General features: G+C 36.6%; 1 protein-coding gene across 2 annotated transcripts in view; it reads left to right on the forward strand.

Moving 5' to 3' along the window:
• The window catches only part of ASXL3 (ASXL transcriptional regulator 3), a 180430-nt gene that overhangs the window by 32542 nt on the left and 121416 nt on the right, over positions 1-26472 (forward strand). Inside the window, exons 2-3 of one of the 2 annotated variants that reach the window (XM_043558561.1) lie at positions 133-215; positions 17133-17341. Coding sequence is in view for 1 of the 2 variants with exons in the window: in XM_043558560.1 (XP_043414495.1) it covers positions 133-215 (83 nt within the window). In the remaining variant the exon portion in view is untranslated. The remainder of the gene's footprint in view (positions 1-132; positions 216-17132; positions 17342-26472) is intronic. The other variant, XM_043558560.1, reaches the window with a different exon arrangement.

Consider the following 26472-nt stretch of genomic DNA (forward strand, 5'->3'; position numbering starts at 1 on the left):
GGAACTTATTTTGATACAACAGCCCCTTCCCCTTTAAAATTTTAAAGAAGCATTGCATGATTCACATACGTTTTCATTTTGTACATTTCCATATGATAATCTAGGAATTTTATGTTTATTTTTATTTTGCAGGCACTAGAAAAACACCCCAACTCACCAATGACAGCGAAGCAGATATTAGAAGTCATTCAGAAAGAAGGGTTAAAAGAAACAAGGTCAGTATTCATATTTACATTTTCTATTTTCATTGATTAGTAATTGCTATTAATTGCAAAGCAATAGATGTGTCTAGATTTTGATACTGTAGTTGACAGTGAATTAAGTAATTACCTGCAGATTCTTTTGTGATTGCCAAATATTTAGATGACCCAAGATTTCCTTGGAACTGCCCGTTGGCTTAATAAATTACATTCGGCAGGTTAATATAGAATGTACTTGGTTCACAAAGAGCCCTGCTGCATGAATTAGCCCTTCACTGGAGTTACTCCTTGTTCTCTGTCTCTTGTAAGAGAAGATTTTGTTTCTGAAAATGAATAAGAGGACCGCTTTTACAGGCTTAAGAGATAGATTCCAGGATCACTCTGATAAAACCTGAAGTGCCAATAACTGTGGTTACAAATTTAGCCCCCTTATATGTAGAATTCTCCTACTTTGAGTGTCATTGATCAGCTATTTCGAGTCTTTAAAAAAATAACAGTTTTATTGAGATATAACTCATATACCATAAAATTCACCCTTTTAAAATGTACAATTCAGTGGTTTTTTAGTGTATTCACAAAGTTGTGCAGTCAGCACCACTATCTAATTTTAGGACATTTTCATCACCTTAAATGAAACCTCATCCCCATCAAGTAATCATTGCCCATTCGCTACTCCCTCCGGCCCCTGGTAACCACGATTTGACTTTCTGTGTCTGGTTTTGACTATTCTGGACATTTCATAGAAATGGAATTATACAGTATGTGTGTAGCCTTCTGTGTCTGGCTTCTTTCATTTAGCAAAATGTCCTCAAGGTCCATCCATGTGGTAGCATGAATCAGTACTTCATTCCTTTTTGTTCCAAATAATACTCCATTGTATGGACGCATACTGCATTTTGTTTATCTGTGATTGTTCTCTATTTAGGACAGTCTTTGATTGTCCAAATTTGACAATTTGGGCTTTAGCCATCAGTTTAGGGCCATGTTGATGATACCACTCAAGGAGAAAAAAGAAGTTGGTTACAAAGTAAAATAAACATTGAGCTGTCATCTGAGTGTGTAATCATCCATGTTACATAGAGTGAATGTTTTTTTGTATGAACTTGTCTACCTACAAGCCATTGGCAGACAGTATTTGCAGCTTGGTGAAAATAAAGCTGCTGAACTACCTTTCGGATGTTTTTACTGAGACTGAGATAGAACTGAGAGAAATGAGTATCCTCCTGAGGCCACGTTTTCCTAAAAACAAATCGGTATTACCTGTAACTCTTACTGCTGGAAAGGGTGAGTAACAACAGCTTTTAGGTGTTTAAAATGGATCCTTTGCAAGTTTGATCCACGAACATCACAATTTAGAGGGGTGTAGGACATCTAGGCTCAAACTTTCATCTCTGTGTTGGAGGCCTTTCCCGCCCATTCTGAAGACAGAACCTGAGATAATGTAATGACACCATTTGCGATCATTGTTCCCCCAACAAACTGGAGGCAACGGTGGGGAGAGAAGTTGCTGACCGAGCCTAATAGCTCTGGTAAGGGTAATCCTGTTCTTTAGAGCCGGACGTCAGTGTGAGGAGTTAGGGAACAAAATGGGAACACCTGGAAATTAATTTTCCCCTTGTTGCTGTCAAAAACCCTGAAAATATTTATGCCATTTAGAAGGCACTGAAAGTGTTTGTGCAGCAGCCAAAAGAAAAGAGGAGGTAAAAATCTAAGGATATCAACTCCTCTTGAATGTGGGCTCTATGCCAGTGGAATCTGCCAACGGAGACACAAAAAGCATCTCCTAGAAGTAGGCTTTTGAAATTTGTTCATTATGGTATCCTTCTCAACAGGAGTGACTACTCTGTGATCAGTTGTTATGCACCTTGAGATATAAAATTCCTGTACCACGCCTCTGAACAGGATTTTAATTACACTGACTATTGTAACAGCATTATTTCCTATTTTTCAAAATGCTGGTCTTCCCAGAATGGTATATTAAAGGGCTGTAAGCATATGTAGTTAACAAAACGCAAAGCAGCGTCTTTAAAGAGTGAAGAACACTGAAATGGAAGACATAACCTGCTATTTCTCAGAATACATAGCCCTCCCTCTGCCCCCTCCACCCGGTTATTGTGTCCTTCCGTAAGGAAAAAAAAATATTTGTTGTTACAAATACTGATAAACCAGTATGGTAGCAGTGAAAGTACCTGCAACGAATTCACAAGTTAAATAGGCAAGGGCACAGGCAAAGAAAGAGACCAGAGTTCTATTTAAGTTCTGTTCTGTAAAATCAGTTCTGCATTGAAGGGCCTCCAGCCATACATTTTATGTTCTCATTTCTTTCTACTTCCTTTGACTCTCCTCTCTCCTGCCAATTGTGACCGGTTACTTATGGCCAGTGTGTCTGTGACCACTCTTACCTCGTTTTCTAGTTTGCTTATTGGAATCATCTCAAAAATAAAAGTACATGATTTCAGGGAGTTTTGGGCTTTCCTGCCTGTTATGTGTGGTTGTTTTAGGGAGCAGATTCTGACATTTATTTTCCCTACTTAATGTACTGTTTTGCTACCTCCTGAGTTCTTAAATGTTTTCCAAATATTTATGGTAGCTGAGTAAACAAAGTATAACTGTATTCATTTTTCTTAAGTTACATTTAGAAATTCCCTCATCATAAGGTCATACATAGCTGCTTAATTTCTAGGTATTTATTAATGTGTTTTCCAAGAAATGCAGATTTGTGATATACCTGATAAAAATGGAGGGGAGTTATTGTGAACGGTACCAAGGTGGCCATGGCCTTCTGGTGGTCTCTGTGGGTGGGAGGTGATGGTAGTGGTCCTCCCCCAAACGGTTCACCCTTGTACCTAGCATTTCCAGAAAAGGGAGATTGGGTCTTTATGCATCATCATTGTGAACCTGGATTTAAAGTAATGACATTTGTTTCAAGTACCATGGGGGGTGGGGCTTCATTCTGTGTGCCAGACAGCTCTCCTGTAGGGCTGACCTCACCGTCCTGTAATTTTGTCCTTGTTTGTCTACTTGCGCCCACCTGTGGGCTCTCCAGGGGCAGGGTATATAACACTCCCAACACTCAGCAGATAGTCAATAAATATTTGTTGAGTAAACAATCTTTCTCAAGATGTTAATTTTCTGGGGGCACCTGGGTGGCTCATTCGGTTAAACGCCGACTTCGGCTCAGGTCATGATCTCATGGTTCACGAGTTCAAGTCCCGCATCGGGCTCTGGACTGACAGCTCGCAGTCTGGAGCCTGCTTTGGATACCGTGCCTCCCTCTCTCTCTCTCTCTACCCCCACGCCCTGCTCATGCTCTGTCTGTCTGTCTCTCTCTCAAAACTAAAATAGGCATTAAAAAATTAAAAAATGTTAGTTTTCTGGTGCTTGGTGATGACTTGGCTTCTGTTTAGAGTCAGAAGCTTCTTTTTAGCATTATGTGTTGTATTTTTTCATCTTATTTAATAGTTTGTGTGTTTTAATCAAAACAAACCTAACAGTTTTGTGGGAACCCCATTAAATATATGCATGCTAATAGTCTTTGGCAGATTATATGTGAGCAAGTAAGGTTATTGTACGGTTGCCTGTTTTCAAATGCAGTTAAGTGCCTCTGGTTTAAACTTGTAATTTACAAAAAATACACCAATAATTTTGGCAAAGCTGATATGAGTATTTGAATGTGTTCAGTATATGTGATATTGTTAATTTATTTGACTGTGATGAAATTCTTGACGTTTTATGCTATCTTTTCCTCTTTTCAAGTGACACTTTAAATTGCATACTTTTCAAGTAGACATGATAAAAAGACGACAGCTCTTCTATATCATGCTCTGTGTATCTTTTTCATGTTATTGATGAACTGTGTAGTGTGTGATTAAATTCTATTTGGAAAAGCCAGACTGAAATAAGTTCTTTCCATGTGGCTAAAAAAGGTCAGAAGGACATATGGTTTTTGTTGAAAGAAATAACATCATGGCATGGTTGCCTAGAATTTTTAATGAAAATGTATTTGGTAGGTTTTAATTCCCTTCTGTAAAATAACATAGAAGATTTTTATCAATACAGTTTTCCTCTGGTCCATTGATGTTTGCTTTGCTGATTCTGAGTATTTCCAGGCTTTTATCACTTTGTGTTTATGAGTTGTGAACAATTGATAAGGCATAGCTGTTTGGCATGCTGTTTAGATGATCAGAATCTCAGAGTCAATCAAATAGCCATGTTGCTTGTATAGAGGGGATTAAAACGTGCATATTCCAATCTGCTTTTGTGGATGGATATTTGATATGCCTGTTTGGACTGCTTGGCTAAACATTCCCACCTCCTCACGGAGTTAGGGTGCTTCTGTAGAATATGGTCTTGTCTGCAGTGATTTTAGTATGTACTGCCAAAGCGAGCACCTGTCTCCAGTAATTAGAAATATGTTTGTAGAAATAGAGGAGTAACTTTAGTTACCATGTTGATTTGGATGACATTTGGGGTTGTCCTAATTCTGCTTTTCTGTTTATGGTTTGCTTTTTCAGAAGTTATAATTCCTTTACAAAGAGGACTGAGGGATTTTTAATGCCTGAGGATATGTTTTTCTCTGCACATGTAATTTTTAAAGTGATGTTTCCCAAGAAGTATGTGCTTTCAAGTAGTGACATATCCAGGGGCCACAAAGTCAGGGAGTAAGGCTTGTAGCCCTTATGTCATGAGAGCGGAACAGTCACTCATCAGTGAGGGATAATTTCTTAGGTGCTGGGTGTTATCATTACAAGATAGCTGTTATTAATATAACATGAACTTTGATTTGGTTTTCATATTATTTGCTAATAGGCAAATAGTTTTCTAATGGAGGTGGAGGTATGGCAATCATAAACACACACACACACACACACACACACACTACAAAAAACCCCTCTGTTGGGTGGGGGCAGGGTGATATTTATGAGGTACATTTTACAAGATTATAGATGTCTTACTTAAATCTGTTAGATTTCATCAGCCATTTGCAGAGCAACAGTCTATAATCACATACCACAGTAGGGACATTTGAAAAGCTTTACAGTCTCTGTTGTGTTTAGTGTTACTCAGAATATGGACATAGTTTTGATTTTGCAATGTGGAACATGCAATTGACAACCCAAGATTTTGTAATTATTCTGGTATCAATGAGAACTTTTTATTCCTACTGATAATTCTTAGAATAAATTTGTTTTGAGCTACTAGCCTTAAGGTTTTGCATGTTTTCTGTTTTGCAATCTCTGTTATGATATGCTGAAATTAGAATCTCCACTTCATACTGTTGTTTATTAAAGATGTTGCATTTTTCTAGGGGGATAAATGTCAGAAAATTCTATTACCATGTATAGTGACAAACAATAAAATTTCTTGGCATTTCTCTTGGTGAGATTTACGTTTCTAATTAGTACTATAGGAGATGATTCTTTGTTGCTGCTGAAATGTTTTGTCTAGAGATAAGAAAGAAACACAAATAATTTCTACTGCAAAATCAATTCTTATCTCCAGACTCCATGTTGGCATCCCTCCTTTCACACTGAAATGGTGGTCTAGTTTGTGCTGAGGCATTTTAGAATTATAGTGTGAACTCACAGTGTTACCCCTGCCATTTGCTAACATCTAATCCTCTCATTGTGTAAATGGTGTGCACACAGTCAGCTACTTAGCGGGGGCAAATGAGACAATGGTGTTATTAAACAGAAACATAGGGCAATCTGCATTTATTTACTTATGTGTATAGGTGTGTGAATGTGAGTGTGTAAGCAAGCCTTGAGAATAATTTACCTCTTAGCTGACATAAAATTTTACTCTTCATCATTACTCAGATTAGAAGTCTCAATCAGTCAGTCCCAACTCCCTTCGTCATGCCCTCATTGCCAGTTGGTTCTTAGGTAGTGTTAGTTTTACTGCCTAACTACATATTTCCTTCTTTGTATCCCTACTCTTTGCCATTCGTTCTGCAGTTATAGTTTCTTAACTTCTTTTAAGAAATTTGCACGTATAATTTCTTCACTTGTAGTATTTTCTTATCTGTCTCTTCAAATACAGTCTCCCCCTTTTTAAATACTTTTTTTTCCCCTGAAACAAACACTGACATTTATGGTAGATTTCTTAACTGACAATCCATAATACTCCAGAGAATATATTGCACCTAGTAAACTGTGAATCAAAAGATATTGTCAGTTGTATGTTTGGTGATAATTAGATGAAATTGGGTATGGTACTTTTTTCTAGTTACATGTTATCTGAATAAATGCATGATATTCCAATAACGTAGGCTTTATGATGCGAATGATGAAAACATACATTACATTTTATAGTTGGGATTTTGAATTTCCAATCCAGTCATTTATATGTACGTTTGGTTTTTCCCAAAATATGTCACTTAAAATGTCAGTCATTGACATTGTGCATAATTAACTTGTTTCAAATTAAATGGTATAAAACTGAATAAAAAAAAGAATTTAACATTTATACGTGGATATCACTAATTGTTTAAAAATAGCTTTGCAATCTGTCATAAATTAAACTTTAACTTTTTTTTAGTCTCAGGTGCACAACATAGTGATACGATAGTTCTCTACATTACTCAATGTTCATCATAAGTGCAGTCACCACCTGTCACCATACGTTATGACAGTATTATTGACTATATTCCCTATGCTGTACTTGTAACCTCCATGACGTAATTTTTTTAAGACAGGAAATTTATAACTCTTGATCCTATTCTTCTATTCCATCCTGCTTTTTTTTTCCTTATTGTGAAAACATGATTCAGGGGAATAAGATTATATATTACTTTGGAAGCATTTCCCAAGTTAAAAAATAATTGTGTGAAACATTACCCTACAAGGTTCCGGCTCCTGGCACTACCTAATCAAACTGGGCTTCGGCAGCTTTAAAGCCTTAACAGTCAAGCGTCTGATGTTGCAGCCACAGGTGACTACGTGCCTTTGGCTCTCACATTTCCCCCGTTAGCTTCTCGTGATTTTGGAAGTTAGAAGCAGAGCCCCATGAGGCGTTCATGAGCTGTGTCATGGGTGTGTGCATGCACATTTGTGTGCATTTCTACTGGTTGTCACGTTGTTTCGTAAGAGGCTGTAAGATCAGGTCGCTGAATGGAGAGGTTGCACTTTTCAGATCGAATGCCTCACGCTAATGTAATAAATTCGGAACAGGCCTCTTCCTAGTTCCCTGACTGAAGTCAAATTAATAGTGATTGGCTTAATCTGCTCAGGCTGTCGTCACAAAATACCTTAGACTGGGTGGCTTAAACAATAGAAATTTATTTTTCGAAGTTCTGTAGGCTCAAGGTCCCAGGTCAGGGTCCAGTGGTGTAGGTTTCTGGTGTTGGCTTTTTTCCTGGCTTGCAGATGGTCCCCTTTTCAAGGTCCTCACATGTCCTCTCCTGGGTGTGTGTGTGTGTGTGTGTGTGTGTGCAGAGAGAGAGGGTGAGCTCTTTGCTGTCTCTTCTTGTAAGGACACTACTCCTATCAGATCAAGGTTCCATCCTTCTTAGACCTCATTCAACATTAATCACTTCCTTAGAGCCTCCATCTCCAAATACAACCACACTGGGGGCTAGGGCTTCACCATATGAATTTGGGGGACACAAAATTTCAGTTCATAATAGTGATTCAGAATTTGGAACTTTAGATTGCCAGAATTTATGGCATAACATAAGAATTATGTTCTAGAACTTTGAATATCTGATTAATCTTGGAGGGTATTCATAACAATATGCTTAACACTGTACTGTGCTTCTGTTTTTATATACTCCTAATAATGTGTTTTCATATATTAGTCTTAATGTATAAACCAATAGAATACCTGGCTTAAATTTTGTGTTCAAATATAATGTGTATATTCATATAACATAAATTGATTTGGATTTTATTTGCAACCTTTGGTAAAAATAGCTCTGGTGACTGCATATAACCCTCAAGGCATCAATATTCACTAAGGAATGCAATTATAGCTTTGAAATAGCCATTTCTTAATACATCTTTTTATTCTGTCAAGCTTTCTTTCTCCATTCTTCCAAATAATTGAACAAAAAAAGGTAATTTAGGTGATTTCAGCCTTATCAAGATCTAGGTATAATTTACTCCAGAAATACTGAGCTCTCTATAAATATTTCAGTACAGAAATAGAAGCAGAAATGGATGTAAAATTACATTGTATGTGAGTCTAAGTATCCTATGCAGATGAAAACCTTTGGAAAGGAATAGACATTAAACTGGGGTGATTTTATTTGATTTTTTTCTAAGTGGTATTTTTCTCTTTATCTCTTAATTTCATTGCTTGTGCTCTTAATTGCCACATGCCTAAATGATTTTAGTTTTGCTTTGTTGTTTTGAAGTTGACAACATAATTCAAATGCAAAACAGTTGATATGCTGACATGGGGACTTCTTTTTATAGTTCATTTGTTTTCAGAAGAATAAAAATTATGACATTTTGTTAAGCCAGGTTTTCTAAAAGCTACAGTGTGTAATTCCTAAGAACAAGCCTTAGTTCTCTCAGGACAATTAGAGACTGTTTATCCTACAACTCCTGAGATGCCTGTGCAGAATCAAATTGACAATTGTGGACTGGGATTCTGCCAGCAATTCGGGTGATTTCTATCAATGTGTTTGTGTGTGTGTGTGTGTGTGTGTGTGTGTGTGTGCGCGTTTAAAGAAGTTAAGATCTGTTGTAGGTGCTGCGCAAGGCTTGTACGCACTCTTCAGTCTGACCAGGTTCACAGTACTCAGGTGTGTAGGTGAGAGCTTTGTCTGGAAATCGGTGGTCAAATTACGACATCAGAGAAATAAAAATAAAGTTGTGGAGATGTAGATATCATAACATGATGTTAATCAATTCAGCACCTACTAAGTGCCTACTCAGCAGACAGTGTTAGGTCCTGAGGTTTTGTGGAAGCTTTAAGGCATGTATTCATGCTATCAACATTTATTAAGCTCATGCAATGTTCTTGGGACTGTAGAAGTTGCTGGATTAATCGATGAATAAAATGTAGTCCCTGCTTTTGAGGATTTAACAACCTGGTTCCAGACCATTTTTCTGTGTCATTTTTCAGTTAGGTCTTTAAATCTCTTCTCTGTGATGCATGTCTTCATCCTAGTGCATGATGATTAAATGTATATATATATGTGTGTGTATATGTATATGTATATATACACACACATGTATATATGTATACACACACACACATACTTATATATGTATACGTATAGATGCACACACATACATTTTTTAAATTTAGGGATTTCTAATTCTCTCTTGGATTCTTCATAAAACATAATGATATTCCAACATATCAAGAAGTGTTGTCTTTCCATCACAAATATAAGGCCATTATGGTAAGGAATACACATCTATGTGTTCATTAATTTGTTTGACATAGAGTTGAGACACCATGCTTTATGGAGTATGCTAGGCAAATTAATGAGTAGGGGCTTGATGATTAAAAAAATTCCTAATGAAAAAAAATCATTTGTTTATATTAAGCCCAATGCTAAGGACTTCACATGAATTATCTTTTTAAAAACTTTGCGGTGCACTGTATTTCCCATTTCACTGATAGGAAAATTGAGGCAGGTGAAGTTAAGTAGCTTGAGACAATTCATCCAGCTAGCAAGTGGCAGATGTGGGATTTGATGTCTGATTCAGAACCACTTGCATTTAACCTTTTACAATACTTGTAGGCTGAGCCTAAAACAATTTTGATGCAGGAAAGTACTGGTTGTGTGATTCTATTAAGTAAATACCCTCCCCCCTCATGACATACATATCCCCATTAGAAGCTTTTTGGGCTAATTATTGAGTGTCTTATATATTACTTGCTGAGGTTAAAGTCTAGCCTATAGATAGGTGTATTGAGACTCTTCTAGCTTATAACCTAATTATAAATAGGATTGAAGGGTGAAAAAGACATTTCCATAACCCATTTACATTTGGAGAATGCAAAGCGGCAGATGAATTTTACCTCTTATGCTTGTCCAGTGTGAGGAGGATGACTATGAGTGAAGATTTGGGCTCACAGACAGGAGCAGGGCATATTTGGATGCGCCCTCTTCCTGTTTGTTTTCCAAGGTAATGCTGTGAGGATGGGAAACCTGCCTCAGGGAAGGGGTGGATCAAAGGCTTCATAGGATTCTCACTCTGTTGTTGATATTGGACTTACAGATTGAAACTTGTTTCTGGGGAGCTTCCTAACTGTGACCAGTCAAAGCATAATTGCTAACAAAATGTAGACAACCCGGAAGGCAATCTTAGAGGGTGCCGCCTATTCCATTTGTAAAACAACTGAATGGAAATAGATGGGATTGAGTAAACTATGCTTCCATGGGGGTAGGCTAAGTTAGGAACATCATCATTCTCCTTCTAAGAGATGGATCTAGGGGAAGAAAAGGAGGCTCAAATGGATAAGTGAGTATGGTTTCAGAAGCAGCGGGAAATTATCTTAAGCAAAGAATGATCAGATATCCTTTACTGTCATAGGTAATCTGTATCATAACCATTTATCCGTCCTTCATCTCATCCATCCGTTGTATTTCCACTGGGAGGGGTAAAAATGCTACTCGTTCCTTTTTGTTTTTATTTTTCATTTTTCAAAAGACAGACGTAAGATTTCCAAGCAGAGCACGTTCTCCGTCAGGCCACTACAGCTAACCTGAATTCATTACTTAGTTCTTTTCTAGCACGTCTGCATGAAATACAAAAATTTGTACAATGATTATTATTCAATTTGTTGCTTAATTAGTGTTTATTGAAGGTGACCTGCTGGTTCTAGATACAGAAAAAAAATAACATTCATGAAGATGTATTGGAACAGGTTGTTGCTAGTGGGAAAATCTAAATGGCTCACATCTTAAATTCTGAAGCATTAGGATTAGCAAAGATTACTTTGGAATGCCCCTACACCTCTACCCTAAGAAGGAAAGTGCTGAATCAGGAATGCAGAAAAGTACTATTTGGAATTACTTAGAACAGATTTTACTGCTCACTTATTTTATCTAGCCTTAATGTTAGAAATGCTAACTTTTTTTAAATTAGAATTTAGTTTGCTATTTTTAGATACCACCCTTTTGAGTCAGCCCCCTATAACTTAATTTTCAAAGTTTTATAAATTAGTATTTATGTTGGATACAATGGTACCTTCTTCTTTTCTCATAAAAGTGTGATGAAAAATTGTGAAATAGTGTCTATAGAAGTTTGAGTAGGAGCAGATAATTAACTAAATTTTAAATCTAGTCTTTCCCTTAGCCCAGTTTTGAACCACCTGGTCACTCTAGCAATTTTCTAGTCTTACCTAGAAGAGTTTCTTGTGATAGAAGAATAGGGGGCTGAATAATTCCTAACAGTTGAAGAATTACAGCCTTTGGTAACATCAGGGCTATTGTACACAAGGGGTCATTTGCTGTTGTCTTTACTATCCCAACTTTAAGCATTTCTTTTGAGAATTTATTTGGAAGCAAGCTTCCTTAAAAATAGTGCATTCAGATCAGTCTCTACTGCATTAAGATGCAATGTAAGATGAGATGAAGCTTAACTCAGTACTATAACATTTTCTTTCTGGTAAGGACTTTGCAGATCGTATAGTCTTAAACTTTTATTTCGCAGATCAATAAACTAAGGCTTAGAGAAAATGAGTGGTCCATTATAAGAAAACTAATAGATATTTGACTCATCTTAAAACTTAGAAGAGACCAATCAGTTTTGAATTTGAGAAGAAGGGGCAAAAGCCTAGTAGTAAGTGAAGGTAAGTCTGTGTAAAGAAAAGATAAATCTTCCATTCTAAGGTACTATTAGAAGGGACATGTCTTTCAATTGATTTTCCTGAAGCAATGGGTTTTCATTGATCCAGTCACCCTCTATTACCTGATTTTATTTGCCTCCTATAGTACATATTTGTAACACTGTTGGCAGGAGTTAGGGGTGCAAGAGAGATTGTATTGTCATTTATACTTCTGCTAGTGATCTAAGATTCTTGAATCTGGCCTCAGTGGCTCCTTGTTGCCATCAAGACCTTGCCCAAAGGACTATGGGAAGAACAGGGGAAGAGGTTGCAATCACCTTACGTTCCTTCCTCTGTGGGCTGATGTAGGCAGCCAGTGAGCTCAGCAAATGCCTTAGATCATTTTATTGAATATTCTTATTCTAGTTCTTCTTTGGAATGGCTGTCAGAGGTGGTAATATGTGAAACAAGGGTGAATGGATTTGCGTGTGGACAAGTTGATGTGAACAGGTCATCCAGCACCCATTGTTCTCTGTTCCTATTTTCCCTCCGGGCTCTTACAGCTTGCTCTGCTTTTTCATTCACACTGTGATAATATATTTTTGTTTACGTATTACATTTTCCTCTGTTCTCTATTTAAAAAAATGGACAGCAATTAAATATTTAGATGTAATCACAATAAAATTGAGTGGACTGAGAAGTCCAATGGGTAAATTGTAAACTAATGTGAACTTAAAGTAAAAATCTGGCTTTCACTTATTGATTCTTTTTTCTGGCATTGATAGATCATTTGACATTCTTTATAAATGGATTTTTAGTATATCAGTGCAGTATGGAATATATGTAATGATTATTTTATGGATTAAGTGAGGTTAAACTCAATACAATTTGGAGCTATCAAATTCTTTTTGTAATGAATTCATGATATTCTTCACTTACAATATGATAATATTGATTTCTGACTTTTACTCTGCCTAGGGTTGTTATGTAGATTAAAATGTAAAAATAGATTTGAAAGCCTATTAAAATTGTATGTTGCTAATTATATTAAACCCTTTGCAATTAATTTAAATATGTTCAGATTATTTTTCTTAGATTTTGAGAATTGAGATCCAAGAAACTACTTTTAATTTGTGTTTACAGCATAGCCTGTTTATATAAGCTAGTGTATAAGTTTGCCTGGGTATCATGGAATGTCGAAACAAGGGATTAAGAAAAATAAAAGTTAATTTCTCACAGGACATTCTAAAGGTAGGTAGTCCAGGAATGCTGAGTTCAGGTACATCAGGATATCCAGGAAGTCAGGTCCTTCTGTCTTATTGCTCCCTTATCATTAGGATTTTGTCCTCATCCTGATGGTCTTAACATGGCTTGCCACCAAATCTATGTTCCAAGAAGCAGCTGGGAGAAGGGACACATGCAGTCCCTTTACTGATATCTTTGGAAAGTTGAGTGCATCGGTTTTCCTCTTGTCCCTTGGCCAGATACAGAGTTGCACTTAGCTGAATGGGAAGCTGGAGAATAGTCTGTTGCAAGGAGGCGTGTTCCCAGCTAAAATGTAAGAGCCTTAACCATAGGGAAAGGTAGTTTTTGAGGAAAATCGACCAACTTCTGTTATATCTATTTTTAAATTAAATCTCATTCTTGGGCTTGATTTAGGTTAAATATGTAGTATCATTTTTGACATTTGAAAAAGTAATTACCTACACTTGACTTTATGCAAACATTCCATATATTTTCAAGTCTCTGCTCAGCCTACAATGACCTCCAATTGCTTGTCCTCCATCCCCCACCTCCAAAGCCCAATTCCAGTTTCCTATACCACTTCCTCAGTAAACGATTGTTTAATTCTGGCTCTAATTCATTATTTTATCCACCCTATTCCATCATAACATAATGTGTGTGTTCCTTTGTCGTAGCATCTAATAAACTCGCTCAGATTTTCTCTTGTTATAATAGGACTGCAATTTCCTTAATGGTAGGGTTCATGTCTCATTGATTTGTCTCTTCCCCATGGTGCCCTTCATATAATAGGCTCATGATATTTTCTGATTGAGTGAATGGAAATTTTAATTCTCCATTTCTGCTTCTAACATAATGCATTCTCCTGGATAAGTCATTCAGTCATTTTTTAATCTTTCCAGTAAATGGGGGGAAAATTGTAACTCTTTATCTGCATCTTAAGATTGTTATGAAAATAATATAATTTGGAAAATGTGCTGTCAATTGTAAGATATTTGATTAATGAGATTTTACTGTTTGCTGCCTTATTAAGAATTTGGAGAAATTAATCAAGATTAGATGGGTTTCAAGTCAAATTTGTATTCTAAGATACTTCACAGTAATGTTTTGGCACACTGATGCCAAAGTGTTGTTTTCAATAAGAAGTATGTAATGTTATTTAATACCCAAGTTTTTATCTAAAATTTCATGAGAAGTTAGAAATGGGATTTTAGTTTATGTTCGTAACTCAGACTCAGTGATAAGATTGAAAGCCATTGTTACTTGATTAAGCAGATCCTGAGTCATTTTTAACATATCTGCCAGTGACCAATGTTGAAACTTTAGGCAAGGGTTTTCCCATTTTACAATATACTGGCAAGTAAATAATTTTTAGTCAAATGAGGTGCTTTGGGGAGGTCCTGTTTGTAACTGAGAAACTGTATTTCTTTAATTAGCTTTCATACTTGGGCCACTTTAACCCTTTGAGCAAATGATATCAATGTGATATTTCTTCTGCTTTCCCATGTTCTAAGCTTCCCTGTTTTAACATGTAGTGTCCTGATAGTACCTCCTCCTGAGTATCTAATTGGTATGTTTGGAGGGGAAAGGTGTCTCAGAGTCCTGTGTTTTTGCACTGTCATCCAAATTTGGTTTGAAATGTGACTGTGAAGCCTCAAATACACCAAATGAAATTTTGGAGAATAGACTTTACTGAAAAATCCACTTTGCTGTCTCTGAGGAGGTCTCCACTTGAACATGTAGGAAGTGATTAATTTTATGAAAAAATCTGTGTGATTATTTGTGTGCTTCTGTCATTAAGGTTCTCACTGTTTCGTTTAATATTTATTGAATGTTCATAGTATACTAGGAGTTTTCCATTACACTGAAATAGTTTGACTGTCTGTTACACTAAATATAGGACAGAATATATTTTACTTTTGAGTAGTGATCTGATTTCCAGGATTCTACTAAATTACATGTATGCTGATGCCTTAGCTTCTGTTGATTATTAACCATTACTGCTGCCCTGCTATCTGCTTATCATTTAAGATGCAAATTGTCATCTCCCCTGGGAAACTTTCCCCATGATTCCCAGGCAGAAATATGGTTCCTTCTTTTGTATTTAAAGGGGGGTTTTAAATGTATCTTTACCACAGTTGTTTTTGTTTATATGTCTTTCTCCCATCTAAACTATGAATTGCAAGATAGCTAGTGACCTGTCTCACTCATGTTTGTATATCCTGTGTAGTTCCTACATCATAGTGCATACCTCAGCACATGTTTATTCTATAGAACATATTTAATTATACACATCTTCAGCTGACATCTGTATAAGGGATGGTTTGAGAAGACTATTATACTTACTGCATTTGGTCAGCCTCTCAAGTTATACAACAGAGGGTTGATGTGTCAAACAAGAGGACTTAAAATTTCAGGAGGAGAAGCATAGTATATTGCTGAGCACCGAGTGGACTGTAAGTTTGAGCTATCAACCAGCTGGTCTCCTTTTCGGTATGGTATTTTGTAAGTCCTTTGCCTAGGTGATCCATTTAGGTTTTGCATTTTCCTTCTGAGAGCTATGTCACTTTTTATGAGATGCAGTGAAATTAGTGGGAGAGTGTCCAGGAAAAAACATAGTGAGTATTATGTTTGATAGGAACCTCAGATCCAAACCTATCTAACAGGTTTCTGGATATTTGATGTCAGTGGAATAGTTGGCTTTGGAACCAAAGTAAATACTGAGTGGGTAGAGGAGGCAGTGCACTGGATGGACATTACCAAGATTTTTCATTTTAGTGTCTACTGTATGTAGCTGACAAGGATGGGATTAGTCTGGCCCGTAGAGCAAGTGAAATGGAGATTAGAAGACAGAATTCTATTAATTTTAAATGGAATTATATATGACAAACAGATAGCCATTTGCTTAATGCAAATAATAATTGAGGGTAAGTACATAGAAAATAATGCTGCAGTGATTTAACCCATTTAATTGTATTCCAGACACATTCTGGAAATAGAGAAACTTAGATTTTGTGCTGCAATTGAAAGTTTTAGTTTTCAGCATTAGTTTGAGAGAGGGGTACCAAAAGGAAATATATAGTCTTTAATATTGTAATAAAGGTCTCAAGAAGATAAAAATAGTGAATTCTCTGGTTTAATTTTGAAAACTCTATATAATATCTATCTCTTTGTTTCTTAAGAGCCTATTCATGGAGAAGTGAGAGGGGAAATTGATATTTTAAATAAGTTGGTTTTTCTTGCTCTTTAACATATAATAGCTCTTGGGGCTCCACTGATATTATTATTATTATTATTATTGTTGTTGTTGTTATTATTCCTACCATTTGAAGTTGATATTCATTGAAAGTTTTCTGGTTCTGTCTGCATGATGAGCAAGTAGAGGTTCCTTGATCAGTAGAGATTCTGATAATGCAGTCAAAGCAGTGGTAGCCAGGATTATGAAAGTGGTGTCCACTTTGGGATTCAGGAGTAAGAAGGCACATGTTTAGTAATATGAAACAGTGTCAAGAGTTAATCTGGCATTACTCTCTCATCTCTCAAAAAGCCAAGGTGTTTTGTTTTGTTTTGTTGTTTTTTTAAGCATCAGAATAGTGTGATCCTATATACCAAGCCTAGAAGATTAGCCTCAGAAACCAATACTGTGTTTTCTCTCTCCCCTTCAGGACAGAGTATATTCCATTTGGGACCACCTCAACTACCTTGCCAGGCAGCACCAGCTCTTCATATGCTTTCAGTTTACCTTCTACTATGAAAAGGATCTTTCCTTGAATGTTCATATTTCACCTTGAGAAGGCAATATGTGTGTGTATGTATGTATATATATACACATATATACATATACATACATATATTTATATATATAGGATGGATTAAGCAGCTATAAATAAATATGACATAGTAGAAGAGTGGTTTGTGGGAGTTTTACTATATATACACATATATAATATTTTCCAGTCTGGTTTCAGACCCCGGCATGGCTTGGAGACAGCGTTGGTGTGTATGAAGGATCTTCCTCGAATGAAGGATTTGGGACAACTTTCCATGATGATTATATTAGAGCCTCAGCTGCTTTCGTGTTGGTCATGAGGTGATGCTGAACCGAATGCTTGAACTAGCAGGAGTGGCTGGGATTGCATTGGAGTGGTTCCGTTCATTCCTTCCGGGTAGGTACCAGCTAGTGACGGGTGAAAATGGACATTGAGGGTCTTCCTGTATGGAACCGCGTAGTTGTCACTCATTCCCCTGTTCATGTTGAGTGGGTTTGAGAAGACAACTGGACGCCTGAAGGCCAGGCAGTGTGATTCGAATGACTGTGTAGAAGGTTATGAGGGTGATTCCCAGATGGATGTCGCTCACATACGTTTTTTCTGTTTTGTCAGTGTGCTAGTGCAGACTAGAATTGAAACTGAGAAGTGTGACTTGTTGGAAAGGGAAAATTCGGGAGGCCCTGGTGTGCTTTCTAATTCCTCTGTCTGAGTTACAGTTTGTGTAAACTGTGGCCATATTTTGACTACCAATTTATCTGTACATGCAAATCCTACCGCAACGTTAGATAGAAATGTTTTATTTTGCTTTTCGTTATATATCTGCCCCTTCTTCCCTGTGAACGTTGACTGCATCTCCGTGATCTTTCTTGCTGAAGTTGTAGTCTGCTTGTTCACCCTTGTCCTTGGGGTTCTTCTAAGCGAAGTCGCCTGACTACATTAATAAATATTCTGGAGGGTGATGGCTGGGTTTTCGCAGTAAATGTTTTGCTTTATCTTCACTGAGAGCACTTCGTTATTCTAACCCTGTTTTCCTAAGAATCAAATTGGGTTGTACTTTTAAGGAGTTTTGCAGCACAAATACTGTCTCTGTTTCTCTTTAAATTGCCTAGGCATTTAAAGTTTTTACAGAGAATATGCTAGAGTTTCTTCAATTTTTGAGCATGTGCTTTAGAAACTTGGTGCCTTTTCTTGGCTATTGCTTATTTATGAAATATTACTTCAGTTATTTTCCTTCAGGGCAATGAAAAGCTTGTTGAGTGTTGAACATGGAGGAAGTTTATTAAGCCTAATAGTAGAATACAGGTAAAAAACTGAAAAGAAGAAACACAGATGTATGTGTCTGTAAATATCATTAGAACTGTCTGTTGAATGTCATTTTGGCAAAAGGGCAGGAAACTAACATTTATGCAGTAACTGATCAGTGTCAGGCACTAAGCCAAGCAGTTTCTATTTTTTAGTTCACTTAATCCACACAGTAACATTGAGAAGTAGGTGATGTTTGTTCATTTTACAGATGAGGAAACTGATGCTAGGGAAGTTAGGTATTTTTGCCTAACTTCACACAGTTATAGGTGGAAGATCTGGTATTTCAGTCTGGGTCTTGCTGATTCCAAAGCTCATTCTTTCCATCACAGTGAAATGTTAAGCCACAGGCAAATGTTAGACTTGAAGTGGGGGTCCCAAAGGGGGAAAAAAAGAAGAAAAAGAATGCCTATCACACGGCCTGAGCAAACCAAGGAGGAAATGAAAGACAGGAATGTACTAGCATCAGGATTGTTTTGAAAATTTCTAGAGTTTTCTTGAAACTCAGTTTAACAAGCTAGGTGACAAATGAACAATTTTAGAATTACCAAAGGTTTGCCACTTAAGGGATAAATAGGTTTAGAACATTAGATTTTTATCTGTTTGGACATTTGTTCATTCTCTCTTTTGTTTTGAAAATGAAGTTGGGATACCCCACATTGGATCCCAGAATATTATAAAGATCAGTGCAAGGAGGCCAGTCAGGTAGTTAGTAATTATCTGAAAAGAGACAGCATTTGAAGACCAATTCCAGGTGTTTACTGTTTACAAAAGTTTTTTTTTTTTTTTAATGTGTCTACAAAACTTTTCTATGTGGAACCCCAGCTTACCATTGCCTTTCATGTGTAATGTGCTTATGACTAAAGATGTGAATATTTGTTTTCTGCTTAAATAGTAATATATCTGGGTTTCGGTAAATACTTGTTTTCATCTTTGAATGAAGTTTGAATCAATACTATCAGTTTTCCTTTTCATATTGACAGGCAGCTTCTTCCCACATCACAATAGATTTATTTCAGGCATAGCCAGAGAGAATGTTGTCTCTGTGCTTATTATCTGGCATTTGGCAATAGGAAAGTACTGTATCATATATTAAAGTTGTTATTGTTATCCTAACGTGATATACTGTTATTAATTATGTTAATGGTACCTAATAAAACACCCCCCCAAAGGAGGTAAAGCTCTTTAACTGTAATGATTTTCAATTTGAATGATATGTTTTATCTACTAGTGGCTCATGAAGTAACAGTCATAATTGAATTCAGCACCTTAAGATTTCCTGACTTAGCTTTAGTGAAATATTGATTTCATGGAATTAGGTGGCAGGTGCATCGAGGAACTATTTCCTGAAAGCTTTAAATGGCTATATAAAACCTCAAGAATATTAATTCAGGTTAAATGAGTGGGTTGGAGTTGTGCTTACTTAAGATGTTTGCCAAATGGCCAGAAGCCATGATATCTCAAGTTTTGTTTTTTGAAACATTGAAAAATGAAGGAAGGCAGATGACTATTTCCTTTATTGTTGCATAAACATAGATAGTTCTCTATAATTCTAACAACTGCTTAATCAGTTACCATTTAGTTAGTTGATTAAATAGGGCTCCAGGTTGAAAATGATTTTTCTTGAATTACTGTGGCTCGCCAATTCTCTTCCTTTCTACTCCTATTACATTTACATATTTTTCTCCCTTTTTGTCACTGGAATTGTTGTCTGGAGGGTCTCTGTGTGTCTGGCTAGAACATTGATATTGCGGTAAAATAATGTACAGGAAATCTTCTTTTGTCTAAAGATACATTTCTCCCCATGGGTCATCAAAATGCGCATTTTTTCCTAAGGAAGATGTTTATTTCTGTAAAACAGAGGTAACGCATATATAACGTATTGGTACCATTACTTTTGGAATTTATTAATATGTATGTGTGTATAATTTTATAGTTCTCCAAAACCATTAGCCTGAAACAGCATTGTTTATTCTCTTTTTACATTTGCATTGATCTTAGGTATTCTTAACTTTATCTTACTGGGTTTTTTTTTTTTCTATATGGATGAGTATCAATATGGCCTGTAGGAAACATAAGCCTTTCTGCCATCCCTGCTCCCAACTTCTGCCTCTCATGAATTATATTTTCCTGAGGGTGAAATTAAAGAACTAGGTGTATTAAATTTCTTTTAGGCTTACTGCCAGATTCTTAGATGTATTTTTAAGTGTCAAAACTAAGTCTGGGGAAGGGAAGGATGCTTAACTTCACTGGTCTTTGTATTTACTCTTCCTTTCTCAAAGCATATTGTTTCCATAAGAGATCTTGCCTAGAAGTTAGGCCCTTTGTAAAGTTTGTTTTTACTTTATAATTCGATATGAATTCTATGGATGTGTTTCGTGCCCTTCCAAGTAACTATGATAGCTGAATTTCACAAATCTTCTATTTTATAGCAGAAAGCTGTGCTTATTTAATATCTTTCTATGGTAGTAGTTCTAATTAAAGCAGATAAATACCACTGAACAAATTGTCTTGAGAATATAAGTGGACAAAGAAAGAGGAAAAGGAGGAAGGAGGAGAGAACACAACTAAGTTAAGTTGACATTTGTTCTGTGGTATGAATGGCAATCTTAACAGTAGTGGTGGGTGTAGTTAATTTTAGACATTTCCTTTATCAAACATTTAAAGGTAAAAATTTCCCCAGAGCCAGCAAAACTCTGAGCTGAATTCTTTTGACATTCTGCTGACCAAGGAATTTCCCATGACGAGTACCAGATTCTTCCGCAGAGAAGGAATAGGAACATGAATCAGATATGGGCAGGAAAACTCTGCTCTTCTTTCTGAGCCATAGAAAGCCATGAAAAGTGAGAAATGTTTATTGAACATGTAATGGCGATAGTTGTATTTTATGTTGAGGAAGATACATACGTGGTTGAAAACCTACCAACGAAAAGTCATACAATTGGGAGAAGGTTAGAAAAATTCAAATCTCATGTGTGAATCCACCTTTGATAGAGAAGTGACTTTCACAGTTAAAAGCTATAGAACAAAGTGCAAAGGAAAAGAAGATGGGCATAAGTGACTACAGAAATTTTTATGTGCTCATATCAAAAATATTAAGTGACAGTGGGGAAAACATTTTCAGTTAATATGCTGAAGGTATGATACAAAGAGACTATTAAAACAGTTAAGAAAAAAAAATGACCTCAGAGCATCATGGTAAATGGACATGAACAAAAGAGCTCCAATGTAGAAAACTAAGGAATAAACAACTATGTGGGTAAGCATTTGATCTTACCAATAATCATAGAAATGCAAGGTAAAGTAACCACTGGAGATTGTTTCTTCGTTTGCCTGATGAATTAATCAGTCCACACACTTCACCTTGACTCCGAATGATGTTTCCCACTCTATGTTACTGGTGAGAGCGTAAACCAAAATAACTCATTTGCAAAGCCAGTTGGCTTTGCAAAAGGTCATTACATAACTTAAACATCCCGAATTAATAATGCCACTTCTGCAAGCCTATCTTAAAATATTTTTGAAAATAAGAAAAAACATGTGCTAAGAGATTCATATTAATACTGTCTCAGTTACAAAGGACATAATTTAAATGCCTACCAGTGATATCAGTGGTTCTCAAACTTGGCCATAAATTAGAATCATTTGGAAAGATATAAGAAAATGCTGATACCTGGGCGCCACCCAGAAATTTGTACTTAATAATTAGTTTGGAGTTGCCTAAAGATTTTCATTAAAAGAATTGCCCTAAAAATGCTAACATATAGCCAGATTGAAAGCCATGGTTTGAAACAAGTTGATAGAATATGTTTAACCATTTGATATATTTACAATGGTTTTATAGTATGGAGAGGGTATCATGTAAAATGAAATATTGTAATTCAATACTTAGTCAAATTATAACTTGAAAATAGAAGCACACCAGTAAAATAGGCTAGAAGAAAATTTATAAAATGCTCAGAGTTGTTTTAAGGAGATTTTGAGTGATTGTTTTTCATCTTTTTATCCATTGACAGATAATTTTGTAATGTTCTTATATTACCTTTTAAAGAAAAACTGTATTTAAAAGAAAAATTCCTGCTGGTGAGATCTTCTAGGTAATTTCCTATTTATAAGTTATTTCTACCTATGAATACAGAGATTTATTCTGACTTCTAAAATCATCATGTCCTGAGGTTAGAGTTACACTTCATTATTATAATGAAATCCTTCATAAGATTCTTTTTTTTTTCCTTTTTGTCATCTCAGAAATATTTTCTCATGTAGTTTTCTGACTGTAGGAATATAATAATCTCAAGTCAGTCATTTTTCTCTTTTTTTATTACTCTACATCTGTGCCTATCAGTTTTCACCTTTCTAAATATCACCTATATGCTGATGGTTCCCCAGTGTTTATCTCTAACCCCAGCATTAACTCTGTGATGCATGTATGTATCTGAATTTGGATGCATACCTTTAAATTAGCAAGTCCAGCACTAAATTCACCATAGTTTCTTTCCCAAACCAATCTCTTCTCTATTAACTGTCTTAACTAATTGTACCACTGTCCCCCCACCCCCACCCCCGCCGCAGCTGCTAAAGCAATCCCAAGTTCCTTCTCCTGCCTTATCTCACACATCTAGTTAGTGTTTATGTCTCACTGATCCCTCCTCACACTGTATTTCTTCTCATGCATTTCTTCACTCTTTATCCCCATCTCTGCCCTACCATCCTTGCTCTGGTGACGTTCTTGTCATCCTCCCTGCAGTCTAGTATTGAGGCTCCTACTTGATCTGTCTCTAGGCATGTCTCATTCTAGATCTATCCTCATGGTAACAAAGGGACAAGGGCATTTCCCTCCTTAGAGTCCTCTGAGGCTCTTTATCGTGTCTCGCATGAAGTCTAAGCTCTTGGCCATGGGATTTAAAGTGTGGTATAAATGTCATGTGCATGGCATGGTGCGTACATCTTCCCTCTGGAAGCTGCCCAACCCTACTCTCCCTTCCACTCACTCTCTGGAAATATCAAAGAACTAATCATGTTTCTGTACACCACATTCAGTTTTGTCCACCTGTGCCTTCTTCATGCTGCTCCTTCTACCTGGAATCACCTCTTCACCTCCATTTTGGATAGATTAACAAAAATTTAAGGATTAATACTGTCCACCGTTTACCAGGGTGAGGAAAATAGTTATTCTCAGTGGAAGGTAGTTTGGAAGTAACTATCAAAATTTTAAAATCATCCTTTTAATCTAAACATTCTTTTGGGAATCTATTCTAGGACATAGCTATACATATTTTCTCAGTCTGTTTGGGCTGCTTTAACAGAATACCATAGACTGGGTGGCTTATAAACAACAGAAATTTGATTCTCTCAGTTCTGGAGGCTGCAGTAGAGTCTAAGATCAAGGTGCCTGCAGATTTGGAGTCTTGGGAGGGCCTGCTTTCTGGCCCACTGGACATCCTACTTCACATTGAGTCCTTATGTGGGAAAGGGGCAGGAAACTGTCTAGAGTCTCTTCTATAAGGACACAAGTCCCATTCACGAGGGCTCTATTCTCATGACCAATGACCCCCTAAAGGCCTCCACCTCCCCATGCCATTACTTTGGATACTAGGTTTCAACATACAAATTTTGGAGGTTGGGGACACAAACATTCAATCTATACCTCATATATATAAAGAAGTATATACCAGATTATTTAGTGAAGAACTCTTTTAATGGGTAAAATTAGATACAAACCAAATATTAAATAAGGGAATACTTTAAAAATTTATGATATGCCCACTCTATGGGGTATTAAAAGTACTATATGAATATTAAGAATATTCAGTAATCTGTACATTGTTAAGAGGAGAAGATATTCTGTGAGAAAATCTCCTGGTTGCGTTAATAAGTAAAAAGCATGTACCTATCAGTATGCACTGACTGTTCTCATTTGTATTGAAAATAAAATTAAAAATACCAAAAATAAATTTAAAATATATTAATACAGGTGTATATGAATGCAAATAGGAAAAGCTCTGGAAGAAAACATGATAGATCCTTAATAGTCATTATTTTAAGTAGGAGGCACAGTTGGAGGAAGTTGGGAAGGACTCATTACTTTTAAAGATTTTGTGTTTTTAAAGTAATCTCTACACCCAACATGGGGTGCAAACCTAGACCCTGAGATCCAAGGTTGCATGCTCTAGTGACAGGAGCCCTAAGAGGAACTCGTTACTTTGAATTCTGTGTGATAATGTACCTTTACACTTCCCATATAATTTCCATGTGTTTATTTGCTTGCATAAAAATCTGTAAACAATAACATAAGTGGACACAAGGGAAGAATCTGATAGATTTCGAGAGAAGCCAAATTCCAGATAGAAGAACAAAATCATCAGTGATTTTCTGTTTTGAAAACTGTTGAAAATGCAATAAAACGCCACAGACCAACGACCAGTGGCTGGAGTTCACAGTTGTGGACATGTTGTCGTAGTTGCTTTGGATTTCTTTTAAATTAAGTCTAGCAGAAAGAACTGGAGCTTCTTTGATTTCCTTCTTTTTCTCAGAGGCAATCTGTGTCAGAGATTTTCTGTATACTATCGTAGCTCAGAAATTTATAGCTTTACTATGAATATATAGGTAAAAGTATATCTATGTCTATAGCTGTAATCCATCGCTGAATATTCAGTTTATTGACATTTTTTTTCCTCTTAAATCATGTCTCTTTGCGAACATGCATGAGTTTTTCTAGGACCTATACCAAAAAGTGGAATTGCTGGTCTGTAGAGCATGCATACTTATGTTTTGTTTTGTTTTTCACTAGATATTGCCAGATGTCTTTCCAAATTGGTTGTGTCAATTTATATTCTCACCAGGGTATTTCATAGTTTCTATTTCTGGACATTTTCAAGCAGTACTTGGTATTGCCAAGGTTTAAATTTTGTTCTACTCTGTGAATTGTGAAATGTTACTTTATCAGCAGCCCCTGAACGTTTTGTGAGTGTCCCAGCCTGGTAGGGCCCTGTGAGGGGAACACAGAAAACCCTAAGGAAGTTGGTTGCCATTGAAAGGAGCTGGTTGCCATCAAGCAAGGTGATCAGTTAGATGCGCAGAGCTAAATGCTGCGATTGTGGGACCGGCTATGAAGCCTTTGGAAATTCAGAGATGATCTTGGACTGGAGAAGTGGCTAGAGGTTTTTAGGAGATGAAGGCAAGGGGACCTTGACAAATGGATAGGAAGAGAGGAGAATGGAAGGCATTGAAGGTGAAGAGAGCAGGAAGTAGCGTGGCTGGAATGAATAGTAAGCAGTCACACCATTATGTGTTGTCCTTAGAACACATTAGGAATTAGAGTTTTAAAGCATACCTATTTTCAACTCATCATTTTACAGGTGAGAAAATTGAGGCCTAGAAAAATGTGATCAGCTTGTAGAAATCATTTAGCCTATTAGACAAGTGTCCAAAAAAAAAAAGGGGGGGGACTTATTGGCTTATTTAACTTGGACATCTGATGGGTTGATCTTCAACATGACTAGATAATGCAGGAGTCGAAGTGGTACCACCTTTCCTCACTCTTTTCTTTGCATGTTTTGCTCTGCTTTTCTTTGGTTAGCTTTATTCTCGGCAGGCTCTACTTGTGGAGGCAGAGGTAGACACCAGCTAATCTTTTTTTTGTACCTTTACAGCTTGTATTTCTATGGAAAATAATGTATGCTCTTTCCTCTTTCTTTCTCTATCAGTTCCCCAAACTCCCACCATTTGACCATTTAGTTCAGTCTGGCTAGCCTTTCCTAGTGGGGAAATTAGGACCATTTCACTAATAACAAACCTGGAATCACATTACTGAGGCAGGGAGAGTCACTAAGAGAAAGGAATGCATGGTATGCATGTATAAGATGGCCAGTGTGGCTGAGTGGAGTGTAGGGTATTTGACACCCATGATTATAGTCATAAATTAAAATAGACTGTGGATGATATTCATTGCCGGTCCACAAATGCATGATTGTAGCAACCTTTATAGCAGTGATCATCTCAACAAACATGTTCTGAGTGCATTGGTATTGCTTGTCAGATAGTACAAAGATAAATATATGCCTATCCCCTATGGAGTTCCCAAACTTGTAAGTAGTAGGGGCAGGAAAGTTAGAAGTTTAAAAGTGTTGATGCGCAAGAAGCTATGAGATATTCAAAGTGTTGAGATTGTAATACACAGATGTCCTGGGATCACAAATGGTGTCACCATACAGGTGGTAGTTAAA

This window comes from Prionailurus bengalensis, chromosome D3 (assembly GCF_016509475.1).
Source record: "Prionailurus bengalensis isolate Pbe53 chromosome D3, Fcat_Pben_1.1_paternal_pri, whole genome shotgun sequence".
Taxonomy (NCBI): domain Eukaryota; kingdom Metazoa; phylum Chordata; class Mammalia; order Carnivora; family Felidae; genus Prionailurus; species Prionailurus bengalensis.